Here is a 26,639-nt window from a genome sequence, read left to right as displayed (position 1 = left end):
ATGACCCCAGTCTGCATTTATTCTAATTCATAAGGATTTACCATTCAGCTAAAGTTTTACTTCGGGACATCTGATGAAAACATCCCTGTCTTTTCCCTGCGGTTCTTTTATTTCTCCAGGATTGCCAGAACCACTAGACAAATAGGGTTGTACTTTTCCCATTAAAAGGAAATCTTTGGTATAAAATATTAAATTGCCACTGATCATGCCACATTGTCAGAGACGACGTCTTCAGTCTGGGCACAGAGCAGCCACCAACCTCATTCTGAAACAGTAAATTCAGCAAATGCCTGGCATTTCCTCTCTGCAGATGTGTTTCCTTCTTTTTTTTTTTCTGCTTTAAAGACCAGAGCCTGAAGAAGTCCTCCACAGCTCATCTCCGCCACCAGCATCAGCTAGTCCAGTTCTTTTCAGACACAGATTCAAAACTGGGTGCAGGGACTCAGTCCCCACTTTCCGGTTCCATGTCCTCTGGGCGCCCACCTGAAGAATTCATTGCCGGGAAACTTGCCAAAATCCTGGCATGGGCTGGGGGGACGCGAGTTTTCCTTGACAAGATGAGGGGTACAACAGATCGAAGAAAATCATTTCATTTTGACTTAACACCAACATTAGAAAGAGTGAATAATTATAGTAACTACACAGGTGGCGATTTCATTTATAGCTCCATTTATATATTTACTTACATATCCACATTCTGAACTCATGCTTGTTTTTTTTTTTTAAAAGATTTATTTATTTATGCATGCAAGCACTGGGGTACAGGCCAGAGGTGTGGGGGGTGAGAGGATCCACCAGAGACAGAGTGGGGAGCAGAACAGGCGGATCTACTGAAATCCACTGCTGAGGGGCGCAGCGGGCACGTCAGGAGAGGTCTGCTGCGCCCTGTGGGTCACTCCCTGGCGGGGATCGAACTCATGTTCCAGTGGCTGCCAATGGATAGTTTGAGAGCACAGAGACTTTAACCCCTGCGCCACCGGGAAGGCCCTGAACTCATACCTGTTTTGATGTTCATTGAGTTTTTATCATGATCAAAGCCTCTGTGTATGATTTCTCAGTAAATGGTAATTTTAAAATCTTCATTAACATCTTCCTTTTCTAAGCTGAAATTAGTTTTTCTGACGTGGCTGTAGCTCATGAGCTTGGTTGTGCCTGCAGTGATTTTTATGGCTGTCACTCTGGCTGGTCTGTCTGCCAGGAGGAGATGCTGACAGCGCCGAGCTCTGGGCAGGTCTTCCTAGGGCGCTGGTGGGCTGACCACGGCGGCCGGCCTTCCTGCAGGTGCACAGGCGGCCCTGGTGTGGCAGTGACTGTTTGGCAGGCCTGGGAGTGGAGGTGCTGCCGCTTCAGTGGGTGTAAAGCTGTCCCCGCCATTCCCAGCGTGGCTGGTGTGGTCCTGGGATGACGCCTGGCTGTCAGCCTCACTTTATGAGAGCTCAGTGCAGCTTCAATTTCACACTCATCAGAACATCAATAAGTCATTTGTGTGTGTGTGTGTGTGTGTGTGTGTGTGTGTGCGCACAATGCAAACAAAAATAGCACAAAATGTGCTACAGTTTATCATGATTTTTAATCCAATTGCCATGTAAAGTGAAGGCAAAGGACGCAAACACTTTTTAGCTAGAGGTGATCACTTCCCTATATCACATCTGCTCCCCAATACTGCCCCGGGCCCCTGCAGCACCGACATCCTCTTCCTTCCACGCCGGAATGTAGGGTCCCCTTCCCAGGCACCCTCCTCCTCTTCACGCGGGAGCTCCTTGTTCCAAGTCAGCCCTTCCTGGGGCAGAGCTCAAGATACAGTCCCCTAAATCAACAGCAGGCACTTGAGCCCCCTCCACCTTTATCACAGCCCAGCCGCCCCCACCCCGCCCCCGGCAGTCCAGCCTCTCCCAGTCTCTTCCAGGCATTGATTCTGCACAGAAGTATCCACCTCACAGCCTGTCTCCAGGCAACCCACGGCAGTCACTCCAACTCTGCTTTCCAGCCATGGATCAGCAGAACAATGCCTAGGAGGGCACCGCCCCTCACAGCTCCTGCCCATCTTCCTGCTCCCGGGCGTCTGCTCCCTGCCTGGGCATCTCCCACCCTCCCAGGCCAGTTGGAAGCCGGCGCCAGCCGCGGCCTCCTCTCCCCGAGCCTCTCCTCACGGCCTTCCCCTTCCTTCCTCCTTCCAAAACTGCGTCCTCCTGTCAGTCACTCGCATGGGTCTTTCCAAACTGTTCAATCCACACGTGGGATGGCGAGCGGCGGAGGTGCCAGGTGGCCCCACCACGGCGAGGCCTTTAAGAGGAGACATGATGCTCGTCTACGAACAGCAGCAGCGTCAGGCCTCCCTGCAGCCCCGTGTGCGGGCGTCTTCCCTTGCGGGACCTTTCCTCGCTGTGCAGCTGGAGCCGAGGCCACCGGCCCCCCCAGATGGCGCTTCCTGCCCCGCCCTTGGCCGGCCGCCCGGCCGCGGCTCCCGCACATGCTTCTCGGTGGAACCCGCGCTCTGACTGGGATGCTTTACTTTGTTCTCCATATTCTTGTATTTTCCCGTATTCTTATGTGCGACACACACAGACCACACCTGCTAAATTTTTCAGTGCAAGTGAATCGGTCGCCATTCAAGGCAGCATGTCGGTATGTGGAGTCTAATAACGCCAATAATTATCAGTGTCTCATTTATTTTTCCTTCTTGAGCTCAATAATCGTTAACTTTCTCCATGGCGTTCTCGGACGACTTCAGCTCTGTGATTTTTCAAAAGTAACACGCTGAGCGAGAGACCAGTTCTCTTAATGACGGGGGACGCGTGTCGTCTAGGCCGAGTCGTTTATAAATGTTAACATTTTTAAGTGTTTCCTTCTTTATCGGATGTCAGTGTCTGCTTCTGCGGAGCTACGTTATTTCTTCGTGCTTCAGATTTCTTCATTTTTTCTTTCCAGGACAGACTAGACAAATGTCTCACCCACGTTAGGACTGTGGCGAAATCTCCCCGTTCCTCATCAGTTGCGAGCTCGCGTCCGGTGGTGCTTACGGAAGTGCTTTTGTGCACATTTTCCACACACCCTTATCGTCGACACAACCCTCTGCTCACCCCCTCCCTGCACGTTCAGGATCATGGCTGGTGGATCGTGGGGACCCCAAAGGGCTATCCTGCACACCCCAATCTGTTTCTGCTATACACACATTTGAAAGGGGAAGTATTCTTTGTCAGTTTCTTGGATTTTCAATTAATTCTGTATTTTACCATAAAAGTTCAAGATCACTTAGCTGTTTGCTGTTTTCATTTGATGAATTCAATGAATGAATTTGCTTCAGGAAAGTGTGTCATTAGCTGGTAACGCCCCCACAATGAGTTTGAAATCTTGGGGTCACCAGGGCATTCCTGTCTGTATTCTCACACCCTCCAGCAGATGCCACAGGTTCCAGAGCTGAAGGAGAAAGGTCGCCTCTAGTGTGGGTGGCCCGGCCGCGCTGGTTCCCAGGGCAGGGCCTCGGCTCTCTGACGCACACCTGGACCAGACCCTCCAGGTGATGTTCTCCCTGCCTTCCATGTGCCAGGCCCCCCGAAATGCCCGCCTCTGCCCTCTAGCATGTCCCCACAGTGCAAGACAGCTGGGCATTCTCGGGTCTTATTTACTTACTAGTTCTCGTTTGCTTATTTAAAACATATTTTTGGGGGGCCTCCCTGGTGGCCTAGGGGTTAGCCCCAGCGCAATCACCTCTATGGCGGCCTGAGTTCAACCCCCGGCCAGGGAGCTCACCCACGTGGTGCAGCAGACCTCTCCTGTCTCCCCGCTGCTCCCCTCAGCCGTGGATTTCAGTGGATCTGCCTGTTCTGCTCCCCACTCTGTCTCTGGGGAGTCCTCTCACCCCCCCCACCTCTGGCCTGTACCCCAGCTCTTGTATGCATACATAATCAAATCTTTACAAACCCTGTATTTATACAGTTCCCTAGACTGCAAATCCCTTCCGGGACGGGTCATCGGGCACAGGTAAGCTGGACCCCAAGGCGGACGTGCTGTGCTCCCACCCAGCGTCCCCATTCCGAGCTTCCCAGTGGTGAGAGGAGTCGCCGGCCAGGGCCGAGAGGAAGAGGGCCTGCTTGTGGCGGCCCCTCGCGCGGGGAGACGGCCCCAGGCTCCCGCGCCCGAGTCGGGCTGGAGGATGAGTCTGGTGAGCACACGCGGCACATGCACAGAGGAGGGGACGGCGACTCTGAGTGCGAAGTGGGGGGACGGTCCCCTCGGACGTCACGTTTCTGTGAACGGCGGCGGCAGCCCGTTCTGGACCCAAGGGGCATCGGCTCCGGCGCCTTCCCACGGGCCGGGTCTGGGAAGCTCTCTGTGGCTCAGAGGCGGCCAGTGACGCTCGCACACAGTAGGGCTGGCGTGTGCTTGGATCCATCATGGCCTCTTACTCGGTCTGCCGCGGACGTGGGGTGTTTCACAACAGGGCAGAGGGGTTCGACGTCCCCACCCTGGGGTCCCCGCTTGTGCCCTGTCCCACCTCATGTCACATCTCTAGCCCAAACCTGCTTTTCCTGAGCACGGGGATGCCGAGAGCCCCCTGCGGCCCGCTCTGGGGCCTCCCGTGCCGGCCGGCGGATGTCCTGCGTTTAAGCTGCCACTTGGGGCTAGAGATATTTCATCCTCGAGGGCAACCTGCCTAGACCCGGGGGCTCACCCCTAACTGCATGGGGGGGCAGAGCACTTGGTCGGCTCGCCCTGCCCCACTGAGCCCTGGAGCCACCTGTCCGGACCCCAGGCCCGCCAGGACTCCAGGGTCTCCACGTGAGGCTCGCAGCCGGGAAGGGCCCCCGGGGCATGCTGTTGACTGCTGGCGGGTCTTTCAGAGCTCCTCATGGGAACAAAATACTGCAGAGACAGCAAATACAGATGATCACCGTTTTTATATGGATTATTGAAGGATTTACTTAGATGAGGACAGCCGAAAGCAAGCGGCGTGAATGTGATGAAGTTGCAGAGCTGGTTCCTCACAACAGAACCTTAAATAACAGGAGGTGCTGTTCTCGGCGGATGTGTCCTGAAAGAAAAGTGAATAAAAGAGACTGGACGGCAAGTGGCCGGGGGTGGCGGGTGCGGGCAGCAGTGCTGGCCGTCGCGAGGCTGCCTCCCTGGCTGGTGTGCGCTTGCTCACACGTGTGTGTGGGTGTGCGTGCGCGTGTGGCTGGGGACAGAGGGCAGTGGGTGGATGGTGTTTGTGGAGGGACCTTTGAAGAGCTCAGACGAGCCTGCTGTCGGGTTTCTTTTTCTAGTTCTCGCCCAGGCCAGGTCCCGGGTTTCCAAGCGCCCAGGGCAGTTCCCTAAACGTCTTGCCTGGGGTGTTTGTTCCCTTTGTCTTCTTCCCCTTTGCCCTCGACAGCAGTCCCGTGTGCGCACGGCCTCACGCTTCCCTGACCTGCGCCTCATCAGGCTGGTCTGCGCTGTTCTCCGCTCCCCGGGTCGTGTGAGGGCCCCTCCGCTTCCAGCTCGCGTCCTGGCGACGAGGTCCTCTCTGCTCCCCACCAGCGGCCCCGTGTCGGGGCCAGTGCACAGCCCACGGGAGGCACAGCCAGTCCCGCTGTCTCGGCCCAGGGCCCCGGGCGGCCGCTCTCCGGACAGCAGCAGAGGACAGGGCGGCCCCACGCCTTGTGCTCAGTCCCGACCTGAGATGCCCGACGTGTCCCGGGAAACTTCCCTCCTCAGCCCTTCCCTGAGAGGAGCCTGTTCCTCCTCCCTCCCTCTGGCCCTGCCACCCGCCCCGTCCAGGCACAGTCTGGCTCTTTATTTACTTTTTAAAATTTTTTGTTTCTTAAAGATTTATTTTGTTTATTTATGCATACAAGAGCTGGGGTGCAGGGCAGAGGTGTGTGCGGGGGGTGAGAGACAGAGTGGGGAGCAGGACAGGTGGATCTACTGAAATCCACTGCTGAGGGGAGCAGCGGGAGACAGGAGAGGTCTGCTGGGCCCTGTGGGTAGCTCCCTGGCCGGGGATCAAACTCGTGCTGCAGTGGCTGCCGAAAGCTTGACAGCACCGAGGCTTACCCCCTTCTGTGCTGGCCCCTCCCTGCCACTTGTCCCCTCTTCCTCCCTGGCAGGCGGCAGGTGGTCTCCTGCCGTTAACTAGGTTTTCTTCCCACCTAGGTAAGTGTGGGGGCCCAGGGCCCATCAGTGAGTGTTTCCTCACATTCCTTGATTTTCCTGGGGGGCCTCATGGGCCAGCACCCCCACGTGGGGACCGTCCTTCCCACCCGGACCTTGCAAACAACTCTCGGACACGCATCCCTTTTCTTCTGGGTCATCCCCACCTTGATGTCCCTAAGCTTCATAAACCTGCACTTAACACTGAGATCATGGTGTTCACCTCAAGATTCTCTGTCTGAATTTAGCGCTAGGTTGACGGCATCGCTGTCCAGCCAGCGAAGGGCAGGAGAGACACTGAAACGGACCTAGAGACAGCAAGCGGATGAAGAGCATCAAGGACATAGTGAAGCTCACGAGAAATCACCGTCACAAACGCCATAGGTCACTTCTAAAGCCACAGACCCACGTGGCTTTAGAAGCGAATTAATTCGACACTCTGGGGGAGCTGCTATTTCCCTAACGAATTATATTTAAACTCTTTGAAAAGAAAGAAACCTCCACAACTTCTTTGAAAAAAAAAAAAAAAAACAGTAGCATAGCACCAATGCGACAGGAGCTTGAAATTAGATAATTATTCTGAATATTACCAACATCTTGAAGTAATTTATTTAAAAGATTTAATAGTGCATTGAAAGAAAGATACACTGTGACTAAGTGGCATTTATTTCCCAAATAGCTGATAAAAAGGCAGAAGTGGGTCAGAACAGCAGATAACGGTGGAGGCTCGAGAGGCTTGGCGAGACCAGAGGAGGCACTTTGACCGCATCAAACATTCGTTTCTGGCGTCGAAGCCATTAGTGAGAACTGACGGATGTTTTCTTAAGCCAACGTTAGGGTTGATGATAAAACACCAGAAATATTCCTAATCATGTCTGGAACAAGGATATGACCACAGTTACGTCCATAAAATAGTCCAAATCTATTCCATAAAACATGAAATTGTAACCAATGGTGTTAAACAAGAAAAATAAATAAGTAGTATAAATATTAGAAGAATTACGCTGCTTTTTGCAGATTTATGAATAAGCAGAAAAAATAAAGCAAATCCCCCCCAAACTGTTTTAAATAGGAAAATTCAGTAAGATTTTATGTTAAATAAATGTTTTATATATATATACCACCACTGCACTCTGTAAAAATAATAAGAAATGGGGAAATAAAATAAAAGAAATGGAGAGAAGCAAATTTTTCTTATGATAGCAAAACAAAGTAAGAAGAAAATACCTATGAAGGAACTTACAAGGAGATATGCAACATTATATGAAGAAAACTTTAAAACTCTCTTTTGACGGATTCGCTAGTCATCTTGAAGATAAACTACTCTAAGGACAGCAAATCTACCTGAAGCGTCCTATACACCCCAGTTTTCTTATGAGATGAAACAAGTAAAGAGAAACAGGCACAGGAGCACAGCCGGACGACTCTGGAAGAAGGGTGAGTGAGCAGGGCTTTATCCCCAAGATATTAAAACTCTGCCAGTCAACTTGATCACCACTAGCCTCACCGGTTTTTGAAATATAAATTAAAAACGTCTGCTCCCCAGCTTGGTAGCTGCATTTCAAGGGCTCGACGTGGCAGGTGGCTGGTGGCTGGCGTATTGGACAGAGAACAGAATCCCAGGAGGCTGGGCTAAGGTGTTCCATCACAGCATGTTCCACTTGATAGTCACAGGCCCGTGACAGGACCATGTCCCGTACGGCGTATTCCACTTGATAGTGAAAGCAGATTGGCTTTGGGGTGGAAACAGTTAAGACTAGAATTCAATCCAGGATTAGATCCCAATAATGTGGGAATTTATAGATGGCGATAAGGGCTGTGTTTCAAAGGTGAAGAAAGGAGAGGCTATTTTTTTTATATGATGTTGGGCAATTGACTAACCATTCGGAAAAATATACAGCTGGATCTTTATCTCTCTATTTACACCGATATAAATTCCAGATAGAACAAAGATTTAAAATGTAGAAAAAAGGGCGAAGCAAAACCCCTTAATGTTGCAGAAGAAAGGGTGAGTGAGTTTATTTATAAACGTGAAGTGGGAATACTGGCGGTGCACCTCGCCGACAAAGGGCTGCTTCCTTAAATTACAAAGAGCTCATACAAATCAATAAGAGAAAAGACAACCAAAATAATAGAAAAAAGGATGTGAAAAGGGACTCTATAAGAAGAGTCATACACAGGGGCCCGGGACCCTTTGAAAATCACCCACATATTTTCGGGGCCATTCCCTGGAACAAGGGCACGGCCTCACACAGACACACAAGCAGCCTGCAGGCCCCGCCCGGACTGACGCGGCCCCTGACCTCCGGCCTCCACCTCCCACGTGCCGCGGCGATGGCCGGAGTCAGGAAGGGTCCAATGCAGCAGGAGGAGGCTGCGTTCAGTTGTCATGTCTCTTTGTTCTTTCTGTCGGAACCGTTCTTTGGTTTCTCCCCTTGACTTCTGTGCCCTTGACATTTTCAGGGATTACAGGATGTTTCCCTGTGGCCTGTCCTGCCGTGGGTTGTCTGATATTTCCTGATGATTAGATTCTGCGGCTCACCTGGCAGACCGCACACCGGGCTGCAGCAGAGGGCCTGGGGTCCGATTTGTCTCCTCCTGGTCTGTGACCTTCTGGACTGCGATGAAGGTCATGCCAGCCAAGCATCTCCACAGCAAAGTTCTTCTTCTTCCCTTCAGCAGGAGTGAGTATTTTGTGGGGAGACACTCTGAAACTACGTAAATACCAGTTTCTTCTCAAACTTTTATTTATCTCCTTCTGGAAGGAGGCGTGCCTGGAATCACTGATTCCTCATTTATCCAAAGGCTCATCTTGTACTTTCTCTGTCTTAATCCTGGAATCAGCCATTTTCAGAGCTTTTGATCCTTTTATAGGGAGAATGGTATTTAGAAACCAAAATCTAGGTTCCAGCTGTGCTTGTCACTTTCTGGTGCTGCTACCCCCAGTGCTCTCAGTGGGTGGAGCTACACACTCACACACACACGCACACACAGTCACAGCTACAACCATATTTACTTCTACATCTATCTTTATATGTGAGTTCACACCAGTATCTCCAACTCTAATTCAGCCCCACAGGTTCATTCTTGTTTTCTACCTTTCCGTAATTGTGGCTCTCTCATTCCTGTTAATCTTTACATATTTACTTATTTGCTCTACCCCTGCTTGCACCCACTGTCCTCTGCCACCAGTGGCCTGCACTCTCTCCATTGGTGACACAGACCCCTCCTCAGCCCTAGTGTGTTCCAATCCCCTCATAGTGCCAGTGGTGGTGCCCCCACCATGTGGCTGTCCTCTCCTTCTTCTTAGGCTTGACACCCCTCTCTGGACCTGGACTGTGGCTCCCCGAATGTAGGTGGGGGTGACTGGACAGGCCTCCCCCTAGTGGCTGGACCCAATGGCAGAGGGAGAAGCTGCACCAGGCCCACAGCTCCTGTTTGCTTATTGCCTGGTTCGCAGCCGAGCCTGCCGACCCTGCTCCAGAGCCCTCTACCCTGCCTGCACACAGTAACCCCGGGCGGGAGGGGCCGCTGCTGCGGTGGTAGATATGCACTTTAGGCAAAATGTTCCCGTGATTCATCTCATTGTGCACGCAGGGTGTAAATGCGGCGAATCATGGCAATTTGGTCCTGTCCAAGGCTTTTTAAAAAAGTCCCATTAAATGCCTAGATTTAAGTTAGGAAAATAATCAAATACGGTAAATGTCTAAATTCTTCTGACAAAAGCTACCTGCGTGTGTACACTTTCACTTTCCGTGTTACTGAGGGACAGGAGGAGGGAAAATTCGTGCATCATGGTGAGTTTCAGACAGCAGCTTAGATGACCGACCTTGTGTGTGGCCCCTTAATGTGTGCAGCGGCGGTGCTGCTGTGTAGACGATCTCAGCAGAGCTGTCAGGAAATATCCCTGTGAGACATGTGGGGGTGGCCTCCTTTGCACAGAGGCATTAAAAATTGCCACACTGCCCGGAGAGGGATTCTAACTTTGTCAAAAAAAGGTCAACTTCAAGTGTCGCTGTCATAAAGACGGTGTTAAGAGCCGAGGGGAATTTTTAAATAAAAAGGAGAGAAAGGTTCTGTGATTACGACCTATCATGCTAGCCCAAGAGAAAAAATTTAGCATCAACTAAGGCTCCAGTAAAGTAACGAAGGCTTTTATTAAGTCAGCACTATTGGAGGGAGACTCCGCATGGCAAGAAACTTCAGGGCTGTTTATGGTCTGAAATAGGGCCAGGAGCTGCCCGCCTGGTTGCCGCTCACTAGGGCAGGCCTCGACTCCGACATGGACCGCCTCCCCCGACACCCCTGCCCCGACAAGCTGTTCGCGGACTCAACCGCCTCCTGTCTAGGGCGTCTGTGCTTGGCGTTACTATAAGGGGGACGTTATTTTTTAACAATTCAAGGTTGTGACCTTAGTATACACTGAACGCACTGCGGACTCACGGTGCTTCAATCTCAGCACAGGAGAACACGAACCTAAGTCTCACTGGGCCTGCTCCTAAGGCCTGGCGACGCGGCGTCAGTGAGCTCCAACCATGGAAAGCCCTGTATGTGCCTCTGCGGTGGGGCCTGTCCCTGGGTTCCAGAGGAGGGGGCTGCCCCCTGGAGCTCACGTCTCAGCCAGCTGAGCTGGACGCGAGGGCTGGGGGCTGCCCGCCAGGGCTGCTTCTAACCCTCTGTCCACTCCGCAGCTCCCTGATTTATTCTCCTTGGGGGCTTTTATTTATGAGGACTCCCCGGTGGATACTTTTTTGTCCTTACATTCAACTGTTATTGCAGATGTCTGTGTACTGGGGACCAAACGGCCATCTGGGATATTGTGCACGATGGAACGGGCAGGATCTTGGTGCGAAAATCTCATAAACTTCGATTGCTCTTTAAATACTTGAGAAGGAGCATGTATGGGTGACAGATAAGGGCCATGAAACAGCAGCAAATTAGTACATTATGCCGGCTGCTTTTTATAGTCTCAATACGGCTGTTGACTCATCTGACTGTATTCTTATCTTTGAAAGCTTTTTTTTTTTTTTTAATATGTAGAATAAGCTGGGCGCTGGCAGCCTGAGCACATGTCACGGAGATGACAGCCCCTGAGCTTGGGCCCCCAGCAGGCCCTGATGGCGGCCAGGGGACTTGTGGGGGAGGGTCCAGGTCTGCGCGGGCACCTGCAGTGCCAGGGTGGATGGCAGCGTGGCTGGACAGACTAATGATAGGGCGGATGGGACAGACTGACTGCCTTGGGTGGTGCTGCTGAGTCTCTTGGTTCTTTCAGAAAGAGAGAGAGAAGGAAGGTGGACACGCATGCACGTTAGACCCCTGGGGGGGCCCGTGTCCAGCTCCCAGTGTGATGTGTCCTTTGTGTCACAGGCTTCCCGTGAAATCACAGCTGGGATGTGCTGGGCCCTGTTCCTGTGCTCATGGACCGGGGTGGGGAGGTGGCATATGTTTATTTCATGCATTGTGAAAAAAAATCAACCCAGAAGATATTAAAATACCCAGCACAGCCGTGCATCCCTGAAGAGTATATTTACGTAGCAGCTGTGTCATCGTGTGCCACCCTACTCTGACGTCAGTCAGGTCCTGCCCCTCACCCTGTTGTTTGCACCACCCAGCCTCTCCTTTCTATGTAACTCACTCTGGCCTTTTAAAACACAGATTTAGGGCCTCCCCTGGTAGCGCGGTGGTTGAACACTGAAGCTGCCTGCAGCCTCTGCAGCGCCGGTTCGATCCCCGGCCACCAGCGAGGGTCCCACATGGCATGCAGACCTCTCCTGCAGCGCCTGCTGCTCCCCTCAGCAGTGTATTTCGTCAGTCTGCCTGTTCTGTTCCCCGCTCTGGCTCTGGTGGATTCTCTCACCCTCCCACGCCTCTGACTGTACCCAGTGCTTGTATAAATAAATAAATAAATCTTAAAAAAACAAAAACAAAAACAAAAACAGATTTAGGAGTGGTGACCGAGGTCTCAAATAGCAGATGAACCCACGACTGCCTGACCTGCCAGACCCCTCTGCGGGCGCCTCCGGAGCTGCTGGCCACACCTCAGCGGCTTAGCTCGTGGCCACCCTGCCGAGGCCACCGAGAGGCCGGGTGATAAGACGCTCGCTTCATGGCCACTCATCACGTCTCCCGATAGATGCTAACAATAGTTCACAGCGGCTTCCTTGGCTCTGTGTGCCCGGCTCCTTGTCAGCAGAGAGAGGCGTCGGGAAAATGTCCCTACCTCGTCACGGCCTTATTTAGTAAATGGTCCTGAGTGCCAGGCCGTCGAGCCCTCTGACTCGTGCTTCTATTTGTAGCTCTGACAGGTACAGCTCGCCAGGCAGCCCTATTAGCTCTGCCTTTACAGGGGCTGAGATGAGAGAGGAAAATCGCAATAGATGAGGGGAAAAGAGCCCCTCCATTAGCCCATGCGCTTTCCTGCTTAATAATATAACATGAGACAAGTATTTTTGATCGGAAGCTACATATCTTTTGTTTTCTGTCACCAAGAGAAACATTGACTGTAAGAGATGCTAATTCACACAGTGTGAGCTGGGCGTTTATACTAATGAAGTGCACGTCTCTGTTTCTTTCTCCAAATTAGTTCACATTTTATTCCACACAAAGATTTTTTTTTTTTTTTGCATTATAAAAATAATTTGAGCATTATTTTTTTGGGAGCTCCCATGCAGAAACGCTAGGAAACTATACCAAAAAGCTGAAATTCAAAGGTATTATCAGCTAAAAGCAGATAAAAGGCTTAGAGTATAACAAAAAAATAACTGAGATGCATATTTACCTGTTAACTTGTTTCTGCATTTTTTGACATTGCAGATTAATGAATATAGAGAAGATTCTAATTTTTAACGCAACAGGTAAACATTGTTAAAAGCAATGCTTAGCTTGAATTTTGACCTCTGCTACTTCCCCTCCCCCCTGATATGTGTAAAAAAACCAACACTATTCCCATCACTTTCCTCCCATTTTGACAGCATGGACCACATTATGAGTTAGGAATAGAAAGGAAAGGAAAAAAAGGAAATCAGAAATAGACTTATCAATAGAAGTCATTACAGTTCTTTATAGATCTGGCATGAAAGCAAAAATCAAATTGGGACTAAGTTATGCATTATAAACTAGCTTACTGACAGGCCCACACCCGCTCAGCTACCGTGGAATTCCAACCGGCTATTAAGCCATGCTCGCGCAGACAGGGGCAATATGTCAGGCGACTGTGCAGAGAGAAGGAGGCCCACGACAGTCGGTGGCCGGACAGGCCGCGTCCATATGCTCCTCTACGCCTGACAGCCTCGCAGCCCCAGCCTGCCCTTCTCAGCGACGCCCATATGGCAGCCGCAGATTGAGAGCCTGCCGGCTCCAGGACACGCTCCGTCTCGCTGCGGGCGCACCGCACTGGGTATTTGTGAAGTGATTCACAATTTTATTGCAAAAATAAGTCGACAGATACTAGGCCCTGCCACCTCCTTCCAAGAGATAGTCATGGACTCTGACGGGTTTAGAGTTTCTCTCTGTAGAGAGAAATCGGTGGTGTGTTTTGATGGCACATCAACGCAGGCTGGCCGCCTCTGGGCACCAGGCTGGTGCCCGGGTCCTGATGTGGAAAGACAGCCCTCTCCAGAGCTCCGTGCTGGTGGGCCAGGAAAGATGAAAATAAGAGATAAGGGGACTTGCTTGCTAATATTTTGATGGCTATGCTCACATTTAAACAGAAGGGTGTTGAAGTTCGTGAAAATGTCAGATACGCTATGAGCAAAAAAAAATGTGAACAGAGGATTTTTCTGAGAATGACAGTTGGGCTCAGTGTATTTTGGGGTTTCTCCCGTGTTGCCATTACACGCACACCCACGCATGTGTCTGTGGACAGTTGCTGCTTTGGACTTTTAAAGCACTGGGCACCCCCTGTTCCATTTGGCAAAGACTTAGTAGGTCTTTATGGTCAGCAAAGACAATTATTCAGCAAAGAGAGTCACCATAACCTGTGTTACAAGCGAGAGGATGATTTCACAGAACGCTTTTTAAAAGGAGGGCCTATTTCTCAGAAGAAGATACAGTCCGCTTGCACAGGGACGGCGGAGAAATATGTAGTTTGATCACTAAATTTTCTTTTTTTAAAGAAATACCTCACTTTTTAGCAAGCTCTTCTAAAAGACAGAAAGCACATTGATGCGTATTTATAATTTATGAAAAAATATAAACACATAGCGACAACACAAAGCAAACAGAGGCCAACGAACTGACAATGCACAATAACTTTAGAAGGAGAACAGGGGTGTGATCTGTCAAGAATGGCAACTAATAAAACCAAATATCTGCACCTTTTCTCTGTCTTGTCAAGACGAGAGTTTATTTTGAGTTTCTGTTGCCTATGAGAGCTCCGCCAGGGCCAGGTCTGAGATTACTTGCGACACAGCTTCATTTTGGAAAATTTAAGGCCAGCAAAAGCAATGTTTTCTTTAGCCTCTCCCCCACCCCCACATTTATCATTCCTCTCCGAGGGCCTATAAGTTCCTTCGGCCTCCCCCCGCCTTCTCCCTCCCATCCCTTGTGTGGGGGGACAGTCTTCTGCGCCCCCCACCCCCAGTGCCAGGGAGCCTGCTGTGGGTTTGGTCTCAGGTTCATCCTGGTGCTGAGCTCAGCATGTCCTGGTTTCCAGAACTCTCACGTGTTCGGGCTGCGCGTCCCCCTCTCATTGGGGCTAGAAGTCCAGGATGACGCTAAGGAGCAGAGGAGACGCCACAACTTGTTACGTATTATCCATAAGCTGGTAGCCCAGGAGACTTGGTTTAGGAATCAAAGCAGTTGGAAAAAAAAGTAAATGAAACATAATGGTGGTCCTCTAGACACCAGAGTTCATCCTGGAGGCAGACACACTTTCTGCCCAAATGCTCTAGTCTCCCCCGCAGGGCGCTGGTCAGATCACGCCCCACCTCACCCAGGTCGGAAATGCGCCAACAGCCACACCTGATGTGACAAGGTGCGCCGGGTCGTTGTGGCACCCGCGGTCACGGGAGGGGCTTCTGCACGCAGCTCTTGTCTCCCTTCCGCCTTCCCAGGACGGTCAGGGCAAGCCCAGGGCCAGTGTGCTGCCCGCGGTCCCGCGGTGAGCTGGACACCTTGCCCTTGGGTGGGCGCGGAGCGTGCAGACCATGCTGCGAGTGGGAGGCGCTGATCTCTCTCTTTGCAGCCCGGAGGTGGGATGCGCCGGGAAGGGTCCATGTCCCGGCTCATGAACCGAAGGAGGAAAACAGCCTCAAACCCGAGGCAATCACAGGGACGCCCCTGATCACAACCGCTCCAGAAAGGTTGAATTTGGCCACAGCAGGGGGTTTTCTGCCCTCGAGTCATGTAAATGCGCTGGCTTGGGGGAGTGGCACCGGGCAGCCAGGAGCGGCCTTCGGAGCCCGGGACAGCAATGGTCTGTGTGTCCCCAACCAGCAGTCGAGGCCAGCGGCCACCCCTGCGGGGCCTGCAAGACTTTATGCTCCCCCCAAACTCTTATTTTTGGAGGCTTTACAGCCCATCCGAGAGACCAGAGGGAACAGACACCCACAGACGCAGGTCTGAGGGGCTGGCCTGGGTGCTGGCTCCTCTCCAGCCCGTCAGCACCTCTCCAGCCCCGCGTCGGTAACGCCGCTTGCCCAGGCCCCGGCAACCCGGCTGTTTTCTCAGCTTGTGGGATTTACCCGAAATTGTACATTATTTGTTTATGTGTGTGTGGGGCCCGAGTTCTCACGCTGCAGGCGCGGAGTCAGCCCAGATCTGCGTGCTCGGAGCCTGTCTCGTTAGCTCGGCTCACTACTCCTCTCACGGTGCAAACCATCATCGCCACCAGCTCTCTTTGAGCTCTGAGGAGGGAGAATCCTGGAAACCTGACAGTTGGTGGCAATTGATGTCACTTGTTCTGTTACCGCTGGCGGGATGCGGGAAACAGGCGTGGCGATCCGGCTCTAACACGCGCACGCTGGCAGGCACGCAGCTGCTTCCACAGCCTTTCAAACTGCAGCAGTGGCCGGCCGTGGGGAGCACGGGGCGGAGGGGCTCAGCGGTCACTCGCTGCTGGGCTTTGCGCTCAGACGCTTTGCTTTCGGTCCTCAGCGACCAGTTAGTTTCTCACTACCACCTCGAAGCGCCTGCCTCACTCCACGCCCTGCACCGGTGCCAGTGGGGAGCCCCCGACTGTGTCCTCCCAGCTGAGTCCCCTCCTTCCGGCTCCTCCGATCTTCCCACTGACCCCAGCCTGCTCGCTCATCCCCGCGCAGGGACACCTCTCCCTTTGCTGGCCACTCACTCTTCCTGCCTCTCACGGTCCGGCTCTGTCCCACCTTGGGGAGACGCCCAGGTGTGACCGTGCCGCCCCACCGCCGACGCCCGGGCTGGCCCGCTGTGATGGCGTGCAGGCTCGTCTGCTCCCCAGTGGGGCCCAACGCTCACCCAGTCAAGGAGCGGGACCCCACTACACTGCTCGCAGGAGGCCCTGGGGCAGGCTAAGCGCCTGGCGCGCTCCGAGGACACAGCTGTTGGAATGAGGGCTGCCAGTCCCCCAGGCGGACCCAGGTCAGGTGGGCTGATGACCAGCTAAGTCGTCACGCCCCCTCTCGCGCCCAGGGTGGGGCTTGGCTTCCTCCTGTCTGTCTCCCCCAGGCCCTGGAGCTGTCATAAACCCATGTTGAGCTGAACTGGGGCTGGAAGTAGGTAAGAACAGGGCAGCAAGCTGGGTGGCCCAAACTCACTGTGCCCAAAGGTCACAGGAGAATCTACCCAGCCAGCTTCCCAAGCGGCCGGCTCGGGGCCTCGTCTCCCCCATGGCTCAGGGAGCACCCACATTCCCGTGAATCCACTTCTACACAAAATCAAGACATGCGCACCAGCGGACAGCCAGGCGAACAGCGATGCACGTGCAAAAATACTAATATTTAGACTTCTTGGCTCCTTTTAAAATTTGTTTCAGAAATCATGTATTATGTAAAATTAGGTACTTTAAAAGTGATCCAAATCCATGTGCTCTAATGAAGAGGAAAAATGCCTGTGGTAGCTCCTCTTGTAAGTGAAAAGATCCACAAATTCTGTTAAATCGCTCGTTGTTTTTCTCAATGCTGCTCTCAATGTGTTTCCCCATATGCTTCTGTCTCTTCGCTTTCTTTGTCATTGTTTCAGAAATGATGAGGTAAGAAATGGCTGTCAAGGGTCTCCCCGGTGGCGCAGCGGTTGAGCGCTGGGTTGCGAAGCTGCCCGCAGCCTCTGCAGCGCAGGTTCGATCCCCGGCCGCTGGAGGAGGGTCCTACCTGGTGCGCAGACCTCTCCTGCTGCCCGCTGCTTCCTTCAGCAGTGTATCATCAGTCTGCCTGCTCTGCTCCCCGCTCTGGCTCTGGTGAATCCTCTCACCCTCCCGCGCTTCTGACTGTACCCAGTGCTTGTATAAATAAATAAATAAATCTTTAAAAAAAAAAAAAAAAAAAGAACTTAAAAAATTAAAAAAAAAAAAAAAGAAATGGCTGTCATCTGTGGGCAACCACGCCCTGCAGAGCGCTGCATGCCTGGTGGTGAGAAGGTCAGACCGTGGAGCCACGCGCAGGCCTGGAAGTGGACAGCGTTCGGCTGACCCCGGGCCCTGGCTGGCTGGGCTGGGGTGGGCAGGCTTGGGGGTCAGGCTGCTCAGGAATGTAGGTGAGGCGGTGCCAGCTCCTTCGTGCTCGGGCGATGACACACGAGAACAGGTGACTGTCCCCGATTTAGCCCTGAAAGTCCCCGCCCTGGGAGGTGTCCCAGTCCCGAGCAAGCTGGGGAGTCTGTCTCCTTGTAGGAGTAGGACGGCCCTCCAAAACAAGGGTCATCAAAGACCATGGAGGTGACGGCGGATTTGTAGCATTCACGATCTGCCAGGCAGGGTATCAGCTGACTTCCTCGGAGCACGAAGAGGTTCACGCCTGACCCTCCGTGCAGGGGAAGCGCCACGGCAGTTCCACAGGCACATCTGGAATGCTGTCCACGAAACCCAATCCCTGCTCTCCTGCTCGCGGCTGGCTCTGTGTTGCTGGAAAGTATGCATGAACTCAGAAGTATGTGGCCTGTGCCCGCGTTCATGCCCTTGGCGCCGGGAGTCCAAGGTGAACGCTCTGCACCTTGGAGCGAGGTCCCGCCAATGTTACGGATGGCAGAGCAGAGCCTCCCTGCCGGGTGGGCCTGCGGGTCCTGGGGCTCATCCCAAGGAGCTGCCGACGCCCTGGCCCAGGGGTGCAGAGGCTGTGGGAGTGCTGGGAGCCTGTGGTGCTGCCTTCTCCATGTTAGGAAAAAGATAACTAGTTGCCTTACTAGATTTTCTATTTATTTAGATAAAAACTGTCTGTAGTCTCAGATGGAGGCGGCTGGTCCATCCTCCGGCTCTCAGTCTCCCAGGGCGAACGTCCTCCCTTCTGCTCCTCCAAGTGTCAAGTCTCTGGTAACATTTTATTTAAAGCTAAAAAATAAACACTGCTATTTCCAGTCCCTTAATGGTCAAACGTGTCGTGTCCCCAGCAGGTCTCTCAGAAAGACACCGGGACTGCGATGCCCCTTCATGATGTTTAACACGCCGGGAGTGCAGGCGCGTGGCAATGTGGACCCGGCTCTCGGGCGCTGGTCCTGGCTGTCTGTGTGTGCTGCGGGATCGTGGGGTTTGTGTGCATACACACGTCTGCGTGGGCACCCACGTGGGCGACGTGCACTCAGCAGCAGGCACTGGGGGTGACGGAGTCCGGGGAGCTCAGAGGAAGCTCGCCCAGCCCGGGTCCTCGCCCAGGATGTTCCCAGCGGCCCTCTCTGCTTCCTCCCTTCGCTCCTCTTCTCCAAAGGGCGCCGAGCTTGACACGAAGGGTTTTGGGGATCTGCTGCTTGGGTCAGGGTCGTGGCGCTGCATTTCTTGCACTGTGAGCCTCAGTTTCCTGTCAGCCCTGCAGCACAAGCACAGCCCCTCCTGGATGGGGTCCTCACGGGCCCTGGAGGGATGAGCTCACATTCGGCTCCCCCTCAGAGCAGCGAACCGCGAGGCGACTCTCTTCCAGCCCAGGGTCCTCCGAAGAAAGGGAGTGGGACTCGCCTGGGCTCCACCCCTCCCCTCCAGCCCCAGGGCCGGATGGGCCTCGCTGAGGCCAGGAAGCATCCTGTTCTTTCTCTCCATGGTCAGAACCTGGTTGAGTCTTGCACAGCTGGTGTTTGTCATTCGATGCGCGGTCACCGAGCCCTCATCCTGGACAGCGCGGCTGGGCGGGGACTTGTGCCCCTGCGGCTCCGGCAGAAGGTGTCAGAGGGGCCCGGTGTCTCACTGGCACCCTGGCTCCGCCAAGTCCTGCTGTGTGACCTTGGTCAGCGACCCAACACTCCTGGACCTGACTCCCACTGTGGGAGGAATGAGCTCAGCGACACCATCGCCCGGGGGGCTGTGAGGACCCCATATAGACGAGGCGCATCCTGCAAGCTCAGGGTGGGCGCAGCTGCGGGTGACAGCAAGTGAAGAGCAAGTGCTCTTCACTTCCTTGTGTTGAAATCTAGAGAGTTGATTCTTTTCCAAATAATTGATGAACAGTCACCTCCGCCATGAATGTGCTCTAATCGCTGAGCTATCCGGACTCATGATTTCAGCACAAGGCATTACCACCAAACTAGGCGATTTGACTCAAACTACAAACCTGAAAATTGTTTTAATGGATAAATAATTCCGCCCCTTTAAAGGTTAAAATGTGCTGCACTGAAAGACCAGGTTGAAATGACCATTTTAACCAGGAAGCATGTGGCTGGATAAAAGTTTTGTTTTAATTCCAATCTCCCTGGAGATATTAGTGTACCTGGGCGGGGAATTGGGAGATCCAGGCAGATAAGTGCACATCCAGAGACGGCTTTCTCTAGGATTCCCACTCCTGCGCGGCGCCTGCTAAGTTCCAGCAAGCTTTATATGACGTCACAACTTTGCACTTCTTTCTCTGTGCATCTGACATGGGCTGGACATGGGCTATGTGTTATAATTTCCATTTGGATGTGGCTAGCTCGATGCCCCTTTGAAAGATTTTGCTGTAAATTGTTCCCTGGCCAATTCCCTTAAAATGGAAGCTAAAGAGAGAAATTTTTAAATAAGAATAGAAAATAGCCACCAGTTCCATGAGGACAGCAGGTGAATGGGATTCTATTTTCATGATCCATCTTTGGACAAAAAGCATTTACAGAAGGTATTTTTTTCTTCCCTTATAGCTAAAGGTGATTTCAAAATAGATTTGTACCTAAAATAGCTGAACACACCAAAAATGTCCATGGAGATGAAAATTGATTAGCACTAACAGAAAACCAGTTATAACTGTATTTGAAGGGAAAATTTCTTGCTGTGAAAAAAAATTAAATACCCACAAATTAGATGTAGGCTTTTTTTCCCCCTGGTGAAAAGGAAACTGTTGACAATAGTAGGTCAAAAATTTTTAAAAGCCCAGTAAAATAATCACAAATTTATCTTTTTTTTTCTATCTCAGTTTTCTCTCCATCTTTCCCATTTAAATTTTGTATCATGCATGCACCTGCCAAGCCACATACCTCTCTATCATCTACCCACCTATTACCTATCTATCATCTATCTATCTATCTGTCTATCTATCTATCTATCTATCTATCTATCTATCTATCTATCTATCTATCTATCTAACCATCCATCCATCTATCTACCCAACACCAACATAGCCCCGATCTTGTACTACGTGTCTTTATTTTCTTAATTCTTGGCTTCTCCTTACCTAACTGCAACCACCGAGCGTTCACACGAATGACACAATAGTCGTTACAACCACCACGAGGGATGTTTCTTGACCCGTCACTAAGTGCCAAGCCCATTCACACGTGTGGTTTTGTGCAACACCACCCGAGTCCCGCTGCCTCATCCCTGCCTTACTTTCTCAAGGCTCTGAGCGGTCAGCAACTTGTCCCACCCACGTGGGGCCTCCAAGCAGAGAGGAGAGACAGGGTCCCTTTAAGCTCCAGCTCCTGGCTGACCAGAAGCAAGACGGTGCCATCAACAAAGACTAGAGGCTTGCCAGGCTGCTGCAAGAGCAATAGCACCAGCTTCCGTGCTGGAGGCCTCGATGTTTCTGGTGCAGCCAGCATTGCCCCGCACCCACACTGACCGAAGCATGCTCACTGCGTTCTCACGACGTGTGATTTCAGACATGTTGCTTTGAATGTGGCAGAGAGACAAGCCAGGGGAGGCGTCGGCGGGCAACCAAAGATACGGGGTCTGAGGGGAGCCAGACTTAGACACGATGGGCCCAGAGGGCAGGCAGGAGGCCGGCAGACCTGCTACAGGCCGCTAGGCATGCTCACGGGGTTCAGATCACGGAACACATGTGCGCTGGGCACCTGCCACCCACTTCAACCCAGCACTTGGAAGTCGCCTGACCAAGCCCGACATCTACATTCATGCTTGGCTGCAAATCTTCATTTGAATGGAAGCCTTCAAGTGTCCTACAAAGCAATATATTGTCATTTCTTAAAACAGCAAAGAGTTATCACTTATTATGTGAAAAGAAGGGTTTTTTTTTTTCCCCTCTGTCCTGCTTTGGGATCAGGCCTGTAAATTACAACGTGGTCAGAAGTCCTGGGCATTTGGGAGAACAGGGCTGCGGGTGGAGAAAGGGCGTAAGACCTTTCCAGAGCAGGAAGTCTAGTACAGCTTGGAGAGTCACAGATGTCGGCCGTGTCAGCCCTTGACAAAGCCCCCTGCGCCCCGACCTGGGAGCCAGCAGGCAGAACCACCCCCCTGAAAACGGCACAGACACAGACTGAAATAAAACAGATTTTCATCAAGTCAAGATATAGTTTCACATCGGCCACGATGTTGGAGGAGTCTCGGTTTACACACTGTAATAAAACATGTATTTAAAATGAAATATACACCTTAATTCACGCTCATCTTGAGACATGCACACCCAAGCTTAAATATTTAAAAACAAGACAATAAAGACATTTTTATGGCCTCTAACAAACTACAAATTTGTCTGGGGAGAAAGATCATTGCATGTTTGACAAAAGAGCTGTGACAGGAGATAAAAGAACACAGCGCTCAGTGTCCCGGGCCGGGGGGACGCGGCTGGTCCCTGAGCCCACATTTCCAGCTATGTGTGCCGGGATGGCAGCCACACACAGGGAGCCCTGTGTCAGCGCCGAGAAAGGCAAACAATAGGGCTTTCTCTCCCAGTATCTGTAGGAAGAACATACAAACGAGTCAACAAGGGAACTGACATAATCCTGGTATTCTTTGCAAAAATAATACTTTAAGGTTCATCTGCAAGAATGTTGCTGTTCTTTTCCACTGCGCATCTTATTTTCCTTCATTCACTAGAGAATTTTTCTGCGACTTGCACCTGGTTTGACCAGCAGTCAGCTGGCTTCTGAGGATTCTCCCTGTGCGGGTCCCTCCGCCTCCCCGACACCCCGTAGCCAGCTGCGCGACTGTGCTTTCTTTAGTTATAAAAGCAAGCTTGTGACATCCTTTGCTTGATTCAGTTAAAAACGGAATTAATTGAGATCAGTTCAACAAATATTCCCCAGTGCTTGCTGTGTTGAAGGCCCTGCTGGCTTGGGAGGGGATCTCGAGGGAGTAGTGAGACAAAGTCTTCAAGAAGCTTCCAGGCTACCTTGGGGGTGACGGGTCTAGCGTGAGAGAGGGAGAGTATGTGTGTCATAGGTGAGGCGACGAGGAGGTGCCTCTGTGCAGAGGGAGGAGAAGTGTGCACACGGGGTGAGAGCAGGAGACACCCCAGAGTCGTCTCGAGGCTCGGGAGGTTACATGTTGCAGGTGGGACTGGGACGAAGGTGGCTTCTGTCCCCGGTCAGGGAGAGAGCCTGGTGGGGCCCACAGGGGTGTGCTGAAGGGTGCATGAGCCCACAGTGCCCTGGGGCTGGGGTGCAGGGTACAAGTGAGGAGAGAATCGCAGAGTTTCAGAGCCAAACGGTAGATGCAAAAAATTTTAGAGCTGGGAGACGCCTTCCAAAGGCCCCAGCGAGTGTCTTCATTTCAGAGGAGACAGTTCAGGCCACAGAGGGGAAGGGACTGGGGTTGGATGGCAGCACGGCCAGTGGTCATGACAGCTGGACACACTAGACCAGCGCTTGTCCAGGTGGGGGGGTCACGGGAGCCCAATGAGGACACGCCGCTGGGAAGGAAGGGGTGGGGGTGCACACCCGGGAGGGTGACGAGACAGGGGAGGTGTGCCGAGGGAAGGGGCGTGAGATCTGACACGGGGAGGCCTGGTAGGCGCTTCAGCAGTGGGGCCACCGGGGCAGGTGAGGGGCCGGGCTGGGGATGTGAAGGGGCGGCTGCCGCGCCGAGCGGGGCGCCTTGGCGAGGGGCTCCGAGTTCGTTGCTTGTGCTGCTCTGCTGGGCTGAGGGTCACTAATAATCCCTCCCCTCTCTCGAAGCTGATGAATATTTTCCTTGTGTGGTTGAAGTAACACGGAAGTGACCTCCGAAATGCCATATCCTGTGAGCGCCGAGTGCGGGTTTCCGACCTGGGCTGTTTGGGGAGCACAAGGACCACAAGCCTCGGATGTCCAGTTTGCCCTGAAGGCGGCGGGTGCGGGGCCGGAGCCCGGACAGGAGTCTGGAGCGAGGGGAACGCATCAAGGGAAGATACTTCAGTTGGTTTTGCCTTTGCCTCTGGGGCGTGGAACAGGCCGGTGGCCAAACTCAAACCCGGGCCCCAGCCCCTGCGCCCGGCCCAGGTCTGGGCTCCTACGTGGGTTTTGCTGTGATCTGAACTGAAGGGGCTTGAGGCTCGGACGGTTAAACGTTCTCAAGGACTTTTAGACCCGCCAAGAGTGTCGCCCTTGGGCGTGGAGTCAGGGTACAGGCAGGAGAGATGCTGTCCCCCTCCCGGGGAGGAGTCCAGCGTTCAGAGCCATGTGCACTTGTCCCCCTGCGTGCCCTGCAGCCTTGGGGAACTTTCAGGCGCTCTTCAACCTGCAGAGCGGCTGCCCGCCCTGGGCGGGGGCTGAAGAGCCTAGCGCCGTCCCGGGAGCCCGCCTGAGCACTCGCGCGTCCTGGTGTTTTTGCACCAGCCGGACTGTCCCTCCAGAGGTATTTGAGCTCTAGACCCCGGGCGCCAGGTGTTTCGCTCGAGGCGGACCTGCTGAGCGGGTCCTGTCTCCACGACGGGACCTTGAGGAGCACACGTGCAGGTGTGGGGGGACCCTGAGTTTGGTTCAAGAATGTCTGTAGTGTCACGTGATGCTCCCCTTTGATTCTATCGAGGCAAGGCTGCTGCGTCCCTGGGGGCCAGTGGTGTCCCTGCAGGTCAGTCTCAGCGAGGAAGACACCCCTGGGCTGGAGTCGGCCGACTCGCCGCCACTGCCGGCTGTCGAGAAGGGAGAAGCGGCGGGGCAGTGGGCACACAGCACCCCGAGCGAGGCCTGCTTCAGCCAGCCTCCCTCCAGCGCTGGCCTGCCTCGCCCACTTGGAGTAGATGTTCCTGCTTTGGGCTGTTCCTTCCTTATGTGGACGGACACTACTGCTCATCTGGTGCTAGCAGGCCTGACGTGCAACAGTGAGCGGCAGGCCCTCTGCGGGTCTGTGAGGGCCAGGCCCATCCGTCGTGGCCACTGGCGGTGCTCTGGGGCAGCAGAGTGGCCACTGGCGGAGACACCTGACGGCCTCGACACCAGCCCTCGCACACTCGCTTGCTCTTTTCAAAGAGTCCAGGTGGAGTCGGCTTCTCGGAGGGTCGAGTGTAAAAGCTTCTGGTAGAAAACAGGCTGCTTTCCAGGCCGTGGGGGACAGCGCAGAGGCCGGAGCCTCGCGAGAAGGGCTGACAGAAGCACCTGCTGCATGGATGGCTGGCCAGGGCCTCGGCTGTGAGCGTGTGCGGTGATATGTGAATGTGCAGGGCACACCGCGCCGCATTCGCTTCTGCTGTTTCCAACCCACAGTGGACTACGGGCTTGGTCAGCGACGGGCACTTCTCTTTGTTCCCTTGACCTGTCAGGGGGTTTTCAAACTCTGTGTCAACCAACTGGCTGGAGGCCCCTTGCGGACGGCATATGGCAGCGAGCACGCATGCAAGAAACCACCCATCGGTGCACCTCGATCCCACCCCTCCTTGCACAGCCCCCTCAGTGGGAGGGGATGCTGCTTTGACGGCGCGAGAGGGCTTGCTCCGTGTTTATAAACCTCCAATTTGTTTTGGCTAAATGTTTTCTGCGGTATCGCTCCCTTTCTCCATCTTTGACTTTTTTTTACAATTAGCCTCGCATATCTTATTAGGCCGAAGGGCAGGTCTCTACGATTTCAAAGGAAACTATGTTGATTGCTTTCCAGTGAACAAAAGGGCAAAAAATGTTGTTCAAGTTCTGGAGAACAGTCCTCATTGGGAGCCACCACAAGGGAACTGTGACCTTGGAAAGGCCCCAGCCAGGGCCTCGGGCTGCGTCTGTAAAGGAACCTTCCCGACCGACCGCCAAGTGGCATCGAGAGGGACCATGGTAACTGCCGCTCAGGCCACAGACATAGCACAGGCGCCACACACAAGACCAGACAGGAAATAAATGCCAGAACCATAGACGAAAGGTCCTTCCCCTCTCCGAGCCGAGGGGACCCCGAGCTCGTGGGCCGGCCATGGGTGTGAGCCGCGCTTTCCAAGTCAGGGGCACTAGACACGAGGGTTAGCGCCCCGACTCTCACAAAGAAGAGGGGGCTGGAAAACGGCATGGTGTTCAAATTTCCTCAAGGTCACCTCTAACAGTGCATGAGATTTTGTGCTGCAGCTTTGGGGAGTTTACATAAATATTTTCCCACTCACACCGGCTAATCAATCTTTTTGATCAGGCACAGGTTTCTGGCATCGGTGGTCATCAAGGTCGCTCATGCAGCAGCAAACCCGTTCAACACTGACTGGACATCTGGCCAAGGCCCACTATGTACAAGCCAGAGGGAGAATTACATGGGCGCATTTTGGCTACGCAGTGGTGGATTTGGGGCCACCGTCTTCCCCAATCTCGCCAAGTGCGCCAGGACGGTGCCTGCAGATGCTCTTAGCACCAGTCACGGTTCCTCCAGGGAGGGATTGTCATGGACGCGCACCAGCCCCAGCCTGGCTGAGAAACGACCACTGGTGTGGTTTTCTTTGCCGGAGGAGCCTGGGGATGGGCTTTTGTGTTGAGAAAGCAGCAGTCGCGGCCCACAGGGACAGGCGCATGGGTCTCAGGATTCACTGAACAGTCCCCAGAGAGAGGTGTGGGGACTCAGGTGGGCCCTGGAAGGAAGTGGGAGAGCTTTCGCGGCAGAGCTGCCAGGGCTGAGCCAGCCGACTGCGTGGGTGGCGAGGGCAGTGCTGGCTTCCCAGCAGCTGGGAGGTCCGGCGGAAGTGGCTGCATGCCGCGGAGTCGCCCACCCGACTGCCGACAAGTGTCCTGCCTGGGCCTGGCCGGGCAGCCTGGGCTATGTTTCAGGAAGCCGAGTGGACACGCATAAAAATAGAGGACACGTAAGTGGCCCTGCATGGCCGGCA

The 26,639-nt window shown here is 53.3% G+C and overlaps 1 protein-coding gene across 2 annotated transcripts in view; it reads right to left on the bottom strand.

Annotated features, from left to right (window-relative positions):
• PACRG (parkin coregulated) overlaps positions 1 to 26,639 on the bottom strand; it is a 403,478-nt gene that overhangs the window by 67,473 nt on the left and 309,366 nt on the right. The window contains exon 5 of one of the 2 annotated variants that reach the window (XM_054697963.1): positions 6,766 to 7,004. The exons of the other annotated variant lie outside the window; for it this stretch is intronic. Within the exon in view, the coding sequence (XP_054553938.1) occupies positions 6,952 to 7,004 (53 nt within the window). The 3' untranslated portion in view covers positions 6,766 to 6,951. Of the gene's footprint in view, positions 1 to 6,765; positions 7,005 to 26,639 lie in introns of those variants that run through there. 2 annotated transcript variants of the gene reach the window in all.

Source organism: Talpa occidentalis, unplaced genomic scaffold (assembly GCF_014898055.3).
Source record: "Talpa occidentalis isolate TD23 unplaced genomic scaffold, MPIMG_talOcc4v2.1 talOcc4.2, whole genome shotgun sequence".
NCBI lineage: Eukaryota > Metazoa > Chordata > Mammalia > Eulipotyphla > Talpidae > Talpa > Talpa occidentalis.
The sequence above is the reverse complement of the archived record's forward strand: the minus strand, read 5'-3'. Positions and strand labels throughout refer to the sequence as shown.